Here is a 14,457-nt window from a genome sequence, read left to right as displayed (position 1 = left end):
GAATGATGGATGAATGGATTACTCTGACACATGTTTCTGTGTGAGAGAGGGTTAAGGGACTGCTTGGCTACAGGGACCAAACAGCCCCATTCAACCGCTTCCTTAGGCTTTTATTGTAACAACAGCTTGAACTGAAATTAACTATTAGATACTATCAGCAGGGTACGCATCCTTGTGAAGACACATGCATCTGCAGTGTCCTTTAAGCAAGGACGTGTCTAAGTAAACACCAGGGGGCTCAGAATTGTTTGGAAAAGTTAAGGCAGGGGCAGGCGCCTTCAGCCAACTCCTGCCCTATGCCTCTCCACAGGCCAGAGTAACTTTACATACTTGAAAATTAAACAACATGTTTCTAAATAACCATTGGGCCAAGCAGACATTCCAGGGAAAATTAGGAGTAATTTAAACCACATAGCAATGCCATTGAGCACATTAAAATTTGTGACCTGGCTAACACCATCCACAGAGGAAACTTTTGCTTTAATAGTTTTATTAGAAAAGATGGAAGATGAAACCAAAGAGCTAAGCTTCCACCTCAACAAACTAGAAAAAGAGAGAAAATGAAAGCCACGGCAAGTAGAAGAAAGGAATAAAAAGGAAAAGAATGTAATTCTGTAAAGTAGAGTCAAGAGAGAATAGAACAGATATTACCAGTGGAATTCATCCAGTCTGCACAGTTTTCATTATTGTGTGAAATGCCTTTACCATCACACTGGCTCAAAGTTACCACCTTCCCCCAGAAAGATAGTAATTTTTTTCTTTTTCCCATTTTATGTGCTGCCTCTCACCAAAAACCTATCAAAGTTCCCTTTCATTCACAGTATACACACACACAGGCGCACACACCAGCATGCCTGCAAATATACCTCTATGTGCATACTGCCCAGTGTACCCCGTTTTATTAGTTTTCTAAGTGGGTGATTGATTACACAAAGTGTCAGTGTCACTCAGGATACAGTGTAGATGGTCAAAGACCTCTGAGGAACAGCCAATTCCTGAAGGAAGAGCAAAATGAAAACAATCTTTCAGGAAATGGATGGAGATATTTGCGTGTAAACACATACAGATTTCACCCCAAAATTTCAGATGTAAGAAATTGGTCCGTTTGGTGCCAATTAACTTTCATCCCTTATGGTAGCAGGTTCCTTAATATGCTGTCTGTGCTCACTTTGTGTGTCCTCTCCAAAAAAGTTCTAGAATATTCCAAAAATGTTGTGAGTGTACACTGTGTTTTGAATGTCAGTGTGTAGAGTAGGAGATAAAATTCAGAGACAGGCTTCATGGGAGGTTATGTTAAAAGGAACCAGAGGCCGCTTTGGTGAAATGCAGGATACATTTGTTCAGACGCAGTCCATTCATTGCACACCATCAAGGACTGGGTGAGCTCCTTCGTGTCTCACGCTTCTTTTTTAATTTCCTCTCTTGCAGATAAAGAATTCATCTACAGAGAGCATAAAGGAAATGTGATACTGCGGAATGTTGAAACTAATCTGTCTACAGTGTTAATAGAAGGCAAAAAAATTGTAAGTACTCTCCTCATTGACCAGGATAATTTCCGCGGTCTCCTGCAAGTCAATAAAGCAGAAAATGACTTTGAGTTTAAACTTTCAGTACAGCCGAGCAGAAGCAATGAACTTGTAATACTCCAGGCTGAGCAAGGATAGATAACGTGAAATTGAAACCACACTAATTAAATAAGGTAAAAGCCCGGATTCTCCTGGTGTTCGGGACATTTCTCTGGGGTGTTGAAAACAAGTGCTGCAGATCATATGTAATTGAAAGATCACGTCCCCAAGGCTTCCCACATTTACAGGACAACTAGAGGCCTGGTGCACAACATTTGTACACTGCAAGGGGCAGTCCCCTCAGCCTGGCCTGCACCCTCTCGCAATCCGGAACCTCCTCAGGGGATGTCCGACTGCCGGCTTAGGCCTGCTCCCTGGGCATCCCCCGAGGGGTCCTTAGCGCAACTGCAGAGGCAGGAGAGGCTCCCACCAACGCTGCCAGAAGCCGTGAGCCCGGCTTCTGGCAGAGTGGCACTCCCCCTGTGGGAGCGCACTAACCACCAGGGGGCAGCTCCTGCATTGAGTGTCTGCCTCCTGGTGGTCAGTGTGTGTCATAGTGACTTGTTATTCCACCGTCTGGTCGATTTGCATATTAGGGTTTTATTATATAGGACTAGAGGCCCGGTGCATGAAATTCGTGCACGGGAGTGGGGGTCCCTCAGCCTGGCCTGCACCATCTCCAATCCGGTACCCCTCAGGGCTGCTGGCTCCTAACGGCTCACCTACCTGCTGGCCTGATCCCCCTAACTGCTCTCCCCCGCTGGCCTGATCTCCCTAACTGCTTTCCCCTGATGGTCTGATCTCCCTAACTGCTCTCCTCTGCTGGCCTGATCCTCCTAACTGCTCTCCCCTGCCTGCCTGATGGCCTCTAATCGCCTCTGCCCCAGCCCTGCCACCATGGCTTTGTCCAGAAGGTCATCTGGAAGATGTTCAGTCTAATTAGCATATTACCTTTTTATTAGTATAGATGCCACCTTGCCTAAAAATGCAGGTTGTTAGCAGGTTTTCCTATCATGGAAGGGGAGCCCACAGTAGCATCCTGGGTTCTGACCAGGGCTTATGCACTCGTGCTTTATCTCAGCAGATGAGATTCCTAGAAGAAGACTCTTGGATGTACCTTGAACATTTCTATCGATTTTGCCAAATCATCCTCCAAAAATGTTGAACCACTTTAAACTCCCACCAGCAGCCATGCATGTGCCCTCTGTTCTACTTTGATGCCAGTATCACTGATTTCCCCCTAGAAGCTTCCCTCCCCTCAGCCGGGACTGCTTGGCACTTGAGCCAAACTCACTGTTCACCCCGGGACTTGATTTCCCGAGATAGAATTATAGAGGAGGAAAATAGTTTTCCTCTACCCTCCTGAGTTCTTAGCAGAGGCCCTTGTAATGAAAGACAGATTAACAAGAGAAAAACAAAAATTCATTAACATGTGTACCTAGTGTTACAGTCAGCGTAGAACGCCCCACACCCTGGGTTTGTCTCCCTGTGGGAGATCCCAGGGAAAAATGAATAACTCCCCAAGGTGGCTTAGAATCCAGATTTAAATACCTTCTTCCTAGGGAGAGGGGACGGGAGATGTAGGCCTCTTAGAGGAGAGTACATGATTTTTAGGAAAGATGAATGGGGGTGGGGGGGATAGTTTGTAACAAAGTTTGGGTGTGATGTCAACTTCTAGTCTCCTGTCCTGTGACAGGAGTCAGTCTTCACTGGCTGATGGCACTTTTCCCATCAAGGGGACCTTTTTTGGGGGGGAGGGGGGGTCGGATTTTAGGCAGAGAAGGAGACTTCAGTGAAAACCTCTCCTTGCATTTGCTGTTTTTTAAGCATCTGCAGGTCAAGGTCATCAGTATAACAACACGGCATCTGTTGGGGTGGCCTGTTCTCTGACCTTCAGAATAAACCCAAAAGCTTGTTTCCTCTCTTAGGTGATTTGCCACAGTAGCCTTATTCCCTGGAGACAGTATTCTGACCAGACCTTCCTGGGAGTGGTCATAACATACCCTGTGCTTGTAGGAAGGTGTGGGCCATATCACTAAGTAAATCAGGGTCAGTTTTCTCATCTTGTGGAAAGGGAGAGAAAGTTATGACAGTTTATCTCCCTTTCCACAGGTTTCCTGCCATTTTGTGTCTCTGCTGCAGCCCCAGTGGCCCCAGTGCCTCTGCAGCCTCAAGGCTAGGGGTTGCTGGGTGCTGGCCCCCCTACGGGCTGTGTCTCAGTGTCGCCTTGGGGCTTGGGGCTTGGGGCTTGGGGCTTCTGGGTGCCCGCCCACTTGAAAGCTTGTGTCTCTGCTCCTCCAACCCAGTCGCCGAGGCGGGGCTTGGGGCTGCTGGCTGCCGGCCCCCCTGTGGGCTGTGTCTCTGCTCCTCCATCCTGGTGGCAGCGCCAACCAAGCAGGCCCAGAGGCCCTCTACCAGTGGGTTGGAGCAGAACGCCTGTGTTGTCGCCATGGCAACGACGCAAGCATCCTGGCCCAGCCACCGCCATCTTTGTCACGGAGTGACGGCTAATTTGCATATTACTCTTTTATTAGATAGGATTGTGATCATGCATAGGAAATAGTTCAGGAGGACTTACTCAATCTCGTCTTAAAAAACAAACTAATCTTGGGGGGTGGGTTAGAGGTAGAAGAGGGTATATTAAGGATAAATGGTGATGGAAAAATAACAATAAGATAAAAAAGAAAAAAATAGCCTCTACCAATGATACTGCTGTAATTAACCTAGTTATGCATAACAGGAAGTGAGCAAAGGGAAGGCCAGAAAGTACAGGCATGTTTCGTGCAATACTTACTTGTCTGTCAATCACACCTGGGAACAGAGGTCACTGGCCAAAATGGGTGTGGCCACTGCAGTGGACTAAGACTAATTCCCCTGAACAAAGGAATTGACTTGCCACAGCTCACAAGTACTCAGTCCCCGTGAGTGCCACAGATCACAAGTACTCAGTCCCCGTGAGTGCTACAGATCACAAGTACTTAGTCCCCGTGAGTGCCACAGGTCATGAATACTCAGTCCCCATGAGTGCGCATGCTCACAAGTACTCAGTCCATTGGAGTGCCATTGCTCACAAGTACTCAGTCCCCGTGAGTGCCCCTGTTCACAAGTACTCAGTCCCCGTGAGTGCCACAGGTCATGAATACTCAGTCCCCATGAGTGCGCATGCTCACAAGTACTCAGTCCATTGGAGTGCCATTGCTCACAAGTACTCAGTCCCCGTGAGTGCCCCTGTTCACAAGTACTCAGTCCCTGTGAGTGCCACCGGTCATGAATACTCAGTCTCCATGAGTGCGCATGCTCACAAGTACTCAGTCCATTGGAGTGCCATTGCTCACAAGTACTCAGTCCCCGTGAGTGCCCCTCCTCACAAGTACTCAGTCCCCGTGAGTGCCCCTCCTCACAAGTACTCAGTCCCCGTGAGTGCCACAGATCACAAGTACTCAGTCCCCGTGAGTGCCCCTCCTCACAAGTTCTCAGTCCCCTTGAGTGCCACAGATCACAAGTACTCAGTCCATGTGAGTACCACAGATCATGAATACTCAGTCCCCGTGAGTGCCACAGATCACAAGTACTCAGTCCATGTGAGTACCACAGATCATGAATACTCAGTCCCCGTGAGTGCCACAGATCACAAGTACTCAGTCCATGTGAGAGCCACAGCTCACAAGTACTCGGTCCCCGTGAGTGCCACAGATCACAAGTACTCAGTCCATGTGAGTACCACAGATCATGAATACTCAGTCCCCGTGAGTGCCACAGATCACAAGTACTCAGTCCATGTGAGAGCCACAGCTCACAAGTACTCGGTCCCCGTGAGTGCCACAGATCACAAGTACTCAGTCCCCTTGAGTGCCACAGATCACAAGTACTCAGTCCCCGTGAGTGCCACAGATCACAAGTACTCAGTCCATGTGAGTACCACAGATCATGAATACTCAGTCCCCGTGAGTGCCACAGATCACAAGTACTCAGTCCATGTGAGAGCCACAGCTCACAAGTACTCGGTCCCCGTGAGTGCCCCTCCTCACAAGTACTCGGTCCCCGTGAGTGCCACTGCTCACAAGTACTCAGTCCCCGTGAGTGCCACAGCTCACAAGTACTCAGTCCCTGTGAGTGCCCCTCCTCACAAGTACTCGGTCCCCATGAGTGCCCCTGCTCACAAGTACTCAGTCCCCGTGAGTGCCCCTGCTCACAAGTACTCAGTCCCCGTGAGTGCCCCTGCTCACAAGTACTCAGTCCCCGTGAGTGCCACAGCTCACAAGTACTCAGTCCCCGTGAGTGCCCCTGCTCACAAGTACTCAGTGCCCATGAATGCCCATGTTCACAAGTACTCAGTCCCCGTGAGTGCCCATGTTCACAAGTACTCAGTCCCTGTGAGTGCCACTGTTCACAAGTACTCAGTACACGTGAGTCCCACAGCTCCGTGGTGACTGGGTGAGGGTCCGGCAGGTCCCCGCAGCCTCTGTTCAGGGGCAAGAAAGGATGGCTCGGCTTGGGTACCACCCCATCCCGGACCCATCCAAATGCTGCTCACCCTTCTTTTCTCCTCAAAAACACTTAACTTGCTGTTTAAATGCCTTTCATTTCCCTTTGGTGTGATGATAGTTTTTTTTTTTCTTTAAAAACAAAAATAAAAGTGTATTAAGCCTTGGCTGGGTTGCTCAGTTTGTTGGTGCATAGTCCTGTGCACCAGGTGGTGGGTTCCATTCTCCATCAGCGCACGTACAGCAGGCAACCGGTCAATCTCTCTCTCTCTCTCTCTCTCTCTCTCTCTCATCAATTAAAAAAAAAGCTTTTCCTTGGGTGAGGGTAAAAAATAAATAAATAAACATTGTATTGAGGTTTGGTGTGGAATGCACCCTGCCCTGTAAGTAGACAGTGTGCTGGTGTAAGGGAGGCCTGGCAAGGCTACACCACGGTGCAATAGCTTCATGGAATTAGATCACATTCTGCAGTGAGACCCAGCGAGAATTAATGTGCCTGGGTGTTTTCCTTTAAAAATCACCTTTGGTCCAATTATTCCCCTACGAAAATCTGACTCAGCCCACATAGAAGGACTGCAGGTGCAGGACTGGATTTCTGATAGGAATCGGGAGGAGGGAACGATCAGCCCATGGCCGAGGGTAAGTGCGGTTTAATGTCCCCACCTTGTCGATATTTCCTGCGAGGATGTCAGTTTAGGGAAAGCCGGCGCTGTGCGCGCAACTGCACTTAGCGATGAAATACGAGCCTATGAACTGCCTTCTATTCTCAGATCAATAGCTTGTGACACATCATATGTTTTAGCTGAAGTTGTTTTAGCCGAGAAAGGAGGCAACAGCGTCAGAAGCCACATCAGGGAAAGGGAAGCCTCTGCTCCCAGTGGGCAGACTTGTTCCTCTTCCTCCCTCCCTCCCTCCCTCCCTACCTCCCTCCTTCCTTCCTTCCCTCCTTCCTCCTCTTTCCTCCTCCTTCCTCCCTCCCTTCCCTCCCTCCCTCCTTCCTTCCCTCCTTCCTTCCCTCCTTCCTCCTTCCTTCCTCCCGTCCTTCCTCCCTCCGTTTCTTCCTTCCTTTCTTCCCTCGTTTCTCTTCCTTCCTCCCTTCCTCCCTTCCTCCTTCCTTCCTCCCTTCCTCCCTTCCTCCCTTCCTTCCTCCCTCCCTTCCTTTCTTCCTTCCTTCCTTCCTTCCTTCCTTCCTTCCTTCCTTCCTCCCTTCCTCCCTTCTTTCCCTCCTTCCTCCCTCCCTTCCTTCCCTCCTCCCTCCCTTCCCTCCTTCCTCCCTCCCTTCCTTTCTTCCTTCCTTCCTTCCTTCCTTCCTTCCTTCCTTCCTTCCTTCCCTCCTTCCTTCCTCCCTCTTATTCCGTCTGTCTCTCTGTCCTCCTTTCTCTCTCTGTCTTTCTTGCCAGGAGAAGCGCGTTTAGAACAGGCCTCATACATCTTCTTGAGCCGCATCATGTCTCCTGGGGCTGTAATTCCTATGGATATTTGGCACCATCTCTCCAATTCTTCTAAAACATAATAGAGTGAAACTTCTCAGAGGATGGAGTGTTGAGTTTGCTTGAGATTTCGGTATTTAAAGCTGGATAGTCTCTGAAGATGATGTCACTCAAACTCTTCCTTCCTCAGATGAGGAAAATGAACTTTGGCATGACCTCCCCTTAATGGATGTCGACCTAACAGACGGGCTCAGACTAACCCATTGGTTGACCTGTGTGTGACATTCATACCTACACGCCCTTTTTACTGTACCTGGGGTGACAAGAAGTGGTAAGCCTGGTACAGTCACTCCTTATAACACTTACATTGTTCCAGATGTTCAGAAAGCAACTGGGAGATCATTCAAGATGAAGAGGAATATTTATGCATTTTGACTCATCCCAGGGGATTTTTTATAAGTAAATAATCAAAAAAATCTAGAAAATAAAATAAATAAAAATAGATGAAATATAATCATTAAAATAATAGTTATGAAGGCTGTATAGTAAAATAAAAAATAGTTTAGTTATGATGTTATATTAAATAAACACAGAAGAATACAATGTTATACTCACACTTTAATTAGCAACTGTAAATTTCATCCATGTGTATTGAAAAGGCTACAAAGTGAACACTGAGCTATGAAAAGACTTCATCTTGGTGGGTGGTGAAATTTTGAATACTATTTCTCTGTGTGGTGACTTCCAAACATGACTTCCATGTTTCAATGCCATTTATTCAATCACTTTAATTTAGTTTTTTTTAAAAACTTCAGCCTCGTGTTTCTGGGAGATTAGACTCCCTCCAGGGAGGAATATGTAGGAGCTGTAGACAGCCCATAGGAGCACTTACTGGTGGGAGGGAAAACGCCCATTTTTCCTAAAGCCTCCTGTGGTTATTCTTATGGGGGTTTCTCTCATTTAGTGTCTGGATTGTTTTAGTTACTAATCTACTCATTTTAGTTACATATTTAAATGACTAAATTAACATTTAAATAAAGTCTTTTTGTTTCTCCCTTGTATGTCCCCCTTTGATTTTATTGAATCATTAGGCTGAGGAACTTGAATTTTTATCTCAGTCTCTACAAATTCATGACGCTACAGAAGAGCGGCCCTGACCAGCTCCTCGGGGGCCTAATGACATCCCACAGTCTCTCCGGTCATTCGCAGCTGGGCCCCCATCACGGAGTGCGACCTACAGTGACTTCTACTTGTAGAGAGTTGCCCTCTTTGCTGTTTTCTGTTTTCTTTAAATTGATGCCATTATTGACACTCTTATAACAACTGAGGATATATTCATCCATTCATTCAGCAAACATCTATGGGGCTTCTATTATGTGCCAGTCACTGTTGGGCACGAGGAATACAGACGTGACAAAACAAATTAAAATTCTCTTTTGACATTTGAGAATTTTCGGTCATGAGAGTATAAGACGATCATAATTATCCTCCTAACATACACAACTATAAAATGGGACAAAATATAGGGGGGGACATTGTAAAGCTGGCAGTTCATACCTGTGAACCCTGAAAAAAGGAAGAGAAATTAAAGGAGGGCAGTGCTCACTGAGCTTTCTGCTTGAAGGTTATGGCCGAACTTCAGCACAAGGAGGAAAATTCAATCTGTCAGTCTTGCTGAGTTAAGGGGACATATCCTATTCCAAGGGAGAAAATACGACTACAATTTTCGTGACAGAGTACACATGAGGAGGAAGCTAACTAGAGAACACTGGAGAATACTGTGAGACTTTGGGTATATGTACATCCTATGTAATAAAAGCCTAATATGCAAATCGACCGAACAGCAGAACTACCAGTCAGTGGGGGGCAGGGCCAGCAAGCGGGCAGCTCCAGGCCAGCCAAGGCGGGTGCCAGTGGGCAGAGGGAGGGGACTGGGGGGCAGTGGGGCAATAGGGTGGCAGCAATGACCAGCGGCAGCAGTGACAGGGCGATTGAGGGGCAAGGCTGGCCACTCGCCAGTCGGCGCCGGCCCCTGATTGCGCTGCTGGTCACCTCCCGCAAAGGTTTATTCAGCTCAGCTGCACTGGCCTTTCTACTTTTGTATTCAGTTCAAGCACAGCATTTGTAAAATCGGAGCGGTGGGGAGCAAGTGCCCTTCCCACTGGACACAGGGACTTGAGTGCCAGCCTCATGTGCGTCCCCAGGTTGCCAGCAGACGCTGCCGTGACCAGGGGCCGCGGCCTGGGGATGGGCCAGCCGAGGAGCAGGCTCTTCCTCCCTGTGCTGCAGCCAGGGCCACGCGCCCTCCCCACCGCCTTCTGCCTCGGACCTGCATCCCTGACCACAAAGCCAACAGCGGCCAGCGAGCGGGCTACCAACCCAAGCGGCAAGCCACAAAGACTGGAAGTGCACCCCCACGGCCTCCAGCTCACAACTCCTCCCAAGCCCCGTCCACTCTGCCCCTCACTCACTGGCAGCCAATTGGGCCCCCCAACCTCCCGTGGCCCCTCTCCCTGGCTGGCCCTGCCCTTAATTGGGCCCCGCTAGGGACCCTGACAGGAGGGAGGAGGGATCCTGATTCCTCCAGGCCAGCATCATTGACAGAATATGTCTGAAGACCAACACAATGTACCTCCGAACCCTAGAGAAGCTGACGTCGTCGACAATATGTCTGAAGAACAGCCATAGACAAGTACTTCCAATACTGGTAGGAACTGCCTTCACAGCAAAATTGAAGTAAATGAAGATGCAATTATCTAACACAGTTGTGGTGGAATGACTGTTACATGTCAATTTTGCCTATCCCTAAATTTCTCCAATGAAAAACCATCTGATAGAAAATTTACTTGATGTTGTAGCAAAGGTAAAGTTTGTCCAAATGACATACATTTTTCAGAATACCCAGCATATTTTTTAAAATCCTATATAATAAAAGGCTAATATGCAAACTGACCAAATGGCGGAATGACTATGATGCGCACTGGCCACCAAGGGACAGACACTCAATGTAGGAGCTGCCCCCTGGTGGTCAGTGCGCCAGAAGCCGGGCTCATGGCTGGCAAGTGCAGCGGCAATGACGGAAGCCTCTCCCACCTCCAGGGCAATGCCAAGGATGTCTGACTGGCAGCTTAGGCCTGCTCCCCACAGGGAACATTCTCTGAGGGCTCCCAGACTGTGAGAGGATGCAGGCTGGGCTGAGGGAATCCCCTGAGTGCACAAATTTTGTACACTGGGCCTCTAGTTTATATATCTCAAAGCCTAAGCAACTGGCTGACCGGTCAGTAGCTATGACACCCACTGACCACCAGGGGGCAGATGCTCAAAGCAGATGCTGCCAAGTGACATACCGGGAATCAGAGGGGAGGAAGCCCAGTTCTGTGGTGTGTCACCTGAAAACCACCCTCTTGCAATCCAGGACCCCTCAGGGGATGTTGGAGAGCTGGTTTTAGCCTGATCCCCACAGGCCAGGCCAAGGGACCCCACGGTTGCACGAATTTGTGCACCAGGTCTCTAATTAATATATATTAATTAATTAATTTATATATATATATATAGAGAGAGAGAGAGAGAGAGAGAGAGCACAGGCAGGACAAAATACAGTTCCAAGTGAAGGGCAATGACAGGACCCTCTAAGTCGAAGAATGCCCAGAGCTCAGTAGTCACCAGAACCACTGACGTTCCTCTGAGCGATGAGACATGAAGTGGAGGCTGCAAAGGAGCCACCCCTTAGGAATGAGGCTCAATTAGCTCTAAAGTCATGGCTATTGATGAAAAGCCTTTAAAATATCTTAGAAACAAACTTCAAAAGAATCTAATTAATCCACAAGTAATTAACTGACTATCATGAAAAGGCCAACATTCTTTGAAGGAACACACACAAAAATATCCAAGATTCAACAAGAGAAAATTAAAAATATCTGGCATTAGTTGTTTTGGTCTTTTTAAATCCATAAGAAGAGCCCAGCTTGTGTGGCTCAGTGGTTGAACATCAACACAGGAATGAAGAGGTCATTGGTTTGATTCCAGTCAGGGCGCTTGCCTGGGTTGCAGGCTCAATCCCCACTAATGCTTAGTGCCCCCTGGGTTCTGAAGCACGAGAAGGCTGCGCTGTGCCTTACGGGGAAAACACGTGTGTGAGATGAGCCCCTTTAGGCATGCGTTACCGTGCTGTACACCACAAGTTCATGTCAATGAGTCAGCAACATACAGTCAATACAATGTCTTTAAACAGAAACACGCCTAAGACAAGGTCACGTGTTGATTGGTTGACAAAAGTATTATGACCAGAGGCCCATGGGAACCTACCCTTAGGAACAGTGTTCACTAATCCAGTATTTTTGTGGACTTTATAGAGCATAACTGCCAGGAATAGCAAGGACTTTCTGGAGAGACTAAATGAAGAACTAAGATGTAGCCAGCACTGGAGAACATTATGCAGGCTTTAACGATCACTAAGTCAAGCTCAAGCCGTTGCTTTAAAGCCATTCCCTAAAGCTATTGTTTCGTGAGAAAGAAAACCACAGGGAGACGTGGCACCGCTGTCACTTCCAGCTGGGGTGACACGTCTCTGTCTGTGCACAGCCGTCTGTGTGTTCCTGTGGCCGTACGGTCACGTATCCAGTGACACACACCAGGCTGGCAGCCCCGGGCTCTTGCTGTGGGGCAGTGTGAACACAGCAGAGAAGTGGGGCAGGGGGAGGTCAGTTGAAGGGAAGCGGCACTTTTGATTAATTTATTTATGTACAATTACCTGTGCAGTATGAAGAGCGCGAATGCAAACGTAATAGTCCCCGTGCTCTGCCTGTGGGCCAGGGTCTGAACTGGTGAAGGAGTGAGGTGCAGAACGGTGTGCAGAATGCAACTCTATTTCAGGGACAGATCTGCCTGCCATAAACTTTGAAGTATGAGAATGAACAAAGGGAGGTGCGTTTAAAGGAGAGAAAGGTTGGGAGTCTTCTGGGGAAAGGCTATTTGTTTTTATGTTTATTTCTATTGATTTGTTTCAGCGGATACAGTAAGTATTGTTTTGTTGAAATTTGAAAAAAATACAAATAAAATGGGGTAAAAGCATCAATTCAATGACTATCATGCAGCGAACTGGAAGGGTATAGCCATTTTTAGCCGATGTGAGCCAGTCGGCTGCATGTTGGTTTTGTGAGCAAATTTCGAGAATGTGCTACCTGACAGGGACTCTTCACAGCCTGTGTCCTCTCCCTTCTAGGAATCGCTTCGCGCCGTCAGGTACGAGATATCTCCCGATAAGGAATATGCACTTTTCTCCTACAACGTGGAGCCCGTGAGTACTCGTTTTCCTGTCTGTGAGAGGACTGCTTCCTAGGCTCACACCTCACTAAGCACTTTCCTGACTCTTCGTTCTTAGTGACCTTTGAATGGTGGGTCCTGGGTAATCTCTCGTCACACTGCCACCTCGGAGAGAGGGAAGGTATAAAATTCCTCAACAGAAATGAAACCACTCCTGTTAGGGGCTATTTTGTAGGATTTTCTTGGGGAGATGGTGCGAAGTTGCATTTTTATAGAGGTTTATCTTACTCTGTTGTGCAATTCCTTTTTTTGCATTTTCTCAATCACATCATCAATTTTATCCCAAGAACAAAAGCAACTGGCAGTTTCTTGCTAAACTAAACTAAAATGATCATTATCTCCCAGCCGTCATAATCTTCTAGAGAAAAGTTGAACTATCACCTTATTATATAAAATCCCTGTTTTTAGCACTTCATATATGAGTCTCCATAAAACGTCACTAGAAATTTCCACAAAATCATGCCGAACCGGTTTGGCTCAGTGGATAGAGCGTCGGCCTGCGGACTGAAAGGTCCCAGGTTCGATTCGGGTCACGGGCATGTACTTGGGTTTCGGGCACATCCCCAGTGGATGTGCAGGAGGCGGCTGATCGATGTTTCTCTCTCATCGATGTTTCTAACTCTCTATCCCTCTCCCTTCCTCTGTAAGAAATCAATAAAATATATTTAAAAAAAAGAAAAAGAAAAAGAAATTTCCACAAAATCTCATCCTAGGCGCTAGTGGCAGCCTAAAACTGGCTCTTTCTTTCTTCCTTTCTCTTTTCGTTGAACATGATTTAAAATTACTTCTAAATGAGCTTTTTACTTTTAAATGAGCCAGAAGGTGAGGTTTCTTTGTATCCATGAGGCAGATGCTCAGCGTGGAAGAGATTTGCGACTTTAGAAATGTTCGTTTGTGGAACTTTGTATCCTGGCCAATAAGATGCAGAATTCCACGGCCTTTATCGTTCTCCGGAGGCCATTCTTGTTAGCGTTTCCGCAGCGCCTGCCGGGAGGGAGACAGGTCCCTGCACTGTGACTCAGGCTGACAGCCCTGGGCGAGGCTGAGAGCATCGTCCTGGCACTGGGCCGGCTTCTTGACTTCACCCCCTTCGGGATCCTGGGGGGTTGGTTGGCATGGAGATGCAAGTCCAATTCTCGGAGTTGTAGAATGTCTTTTAAAAGCTGTTTGGTACCTGGCTTCTATGGGAGATTTCCGTTTCATTGCTCTCGGTGCAGGGCTCGTCTCTGTCTTCAGTTCTCCATCTTCTGGGTTGTTGTTGTTCTAAGGTCCAGCCCGTAAAAGTTTTTATTTCCTCCATCCGAATCCTTGGGACAACTGGTCACCTTGTCCTGCTGCCTGGGGGAAGTTACTGAACTTGACAGCCTTGGATTCTGCACACCCTACACGGCCCCGGCCTCACCTCTTTGAGCTGCAAATGCACAGACCAGGCGTGCGTGGGTGCTGGCATATTCAGCTCCTCTCATCACCCTTGGGAATACCAAAGGTGACATCCACACCTGAATTTAACAACCACCTCAGCAGCTATGTGACGGACTTCACAGGGATGGACGGTGGGCTGGTTCTCGATTGCCCGGGGACACGGCCGCCCGAGTGGGCAGAGCGCAGACGGATGGTATCAGGGTGTCTCTCTGAGCACCTCTCATACTGGGAGCA

The 14,457-nt window shown here is 47.9% G+C and overlaps 1 protein-coding gene across 3 annotated transcripts in view; it reads left to right on the top strand.

Moving 5' to 3' along the window:
- DPP6 (dipeptidyl peptidase like 6) overlaps window positions 1-14,457 on the top strand; it is a 592,252-nt gene that overhangs the window by 400,155 nt on the left and 177,640 nt on the right. For all 3 annotated transcript variants that reach the window (XM_070423592.1, XM_070423590.1, XM_070423591.1), the window contains exons 4-5: window positions 1,429-1,523; window positions 12,701-12,775. In XM_070423592.1, the coding sequence (XP_070279693.1) occupies window positions 1,429-1,523; window positions 12,701-12,775 (170 nt within the window). The remainder of the gene's footprint in view (window positions 1-1,428; window positions 1,524-12,700; window positions 12,776-14,457) is intronic.

The sequence above is a fragment of the Myotis yumanensis genome, unplaced genomic scaffold, assembly GCF_028538775.1.
Source record: "Myotis yumanensis isolate MYYU_CA2020_CCGP unplaced genomic scaffold, mMyoYum1.0.hap1 SCAF_9, whole genome shotgun sequence".
Classification (NCBI taxonomy): Eukaryota; Metazoa; Chordata; class Mammalia; order Chiroptera; family Vespertilionidae; genus Myotis; species Myotis yumanensis.
Note: the sequence above shows the minus strand (reverse complement) of the source record. Positions and strands in the feature narration are given on the sequence as shown.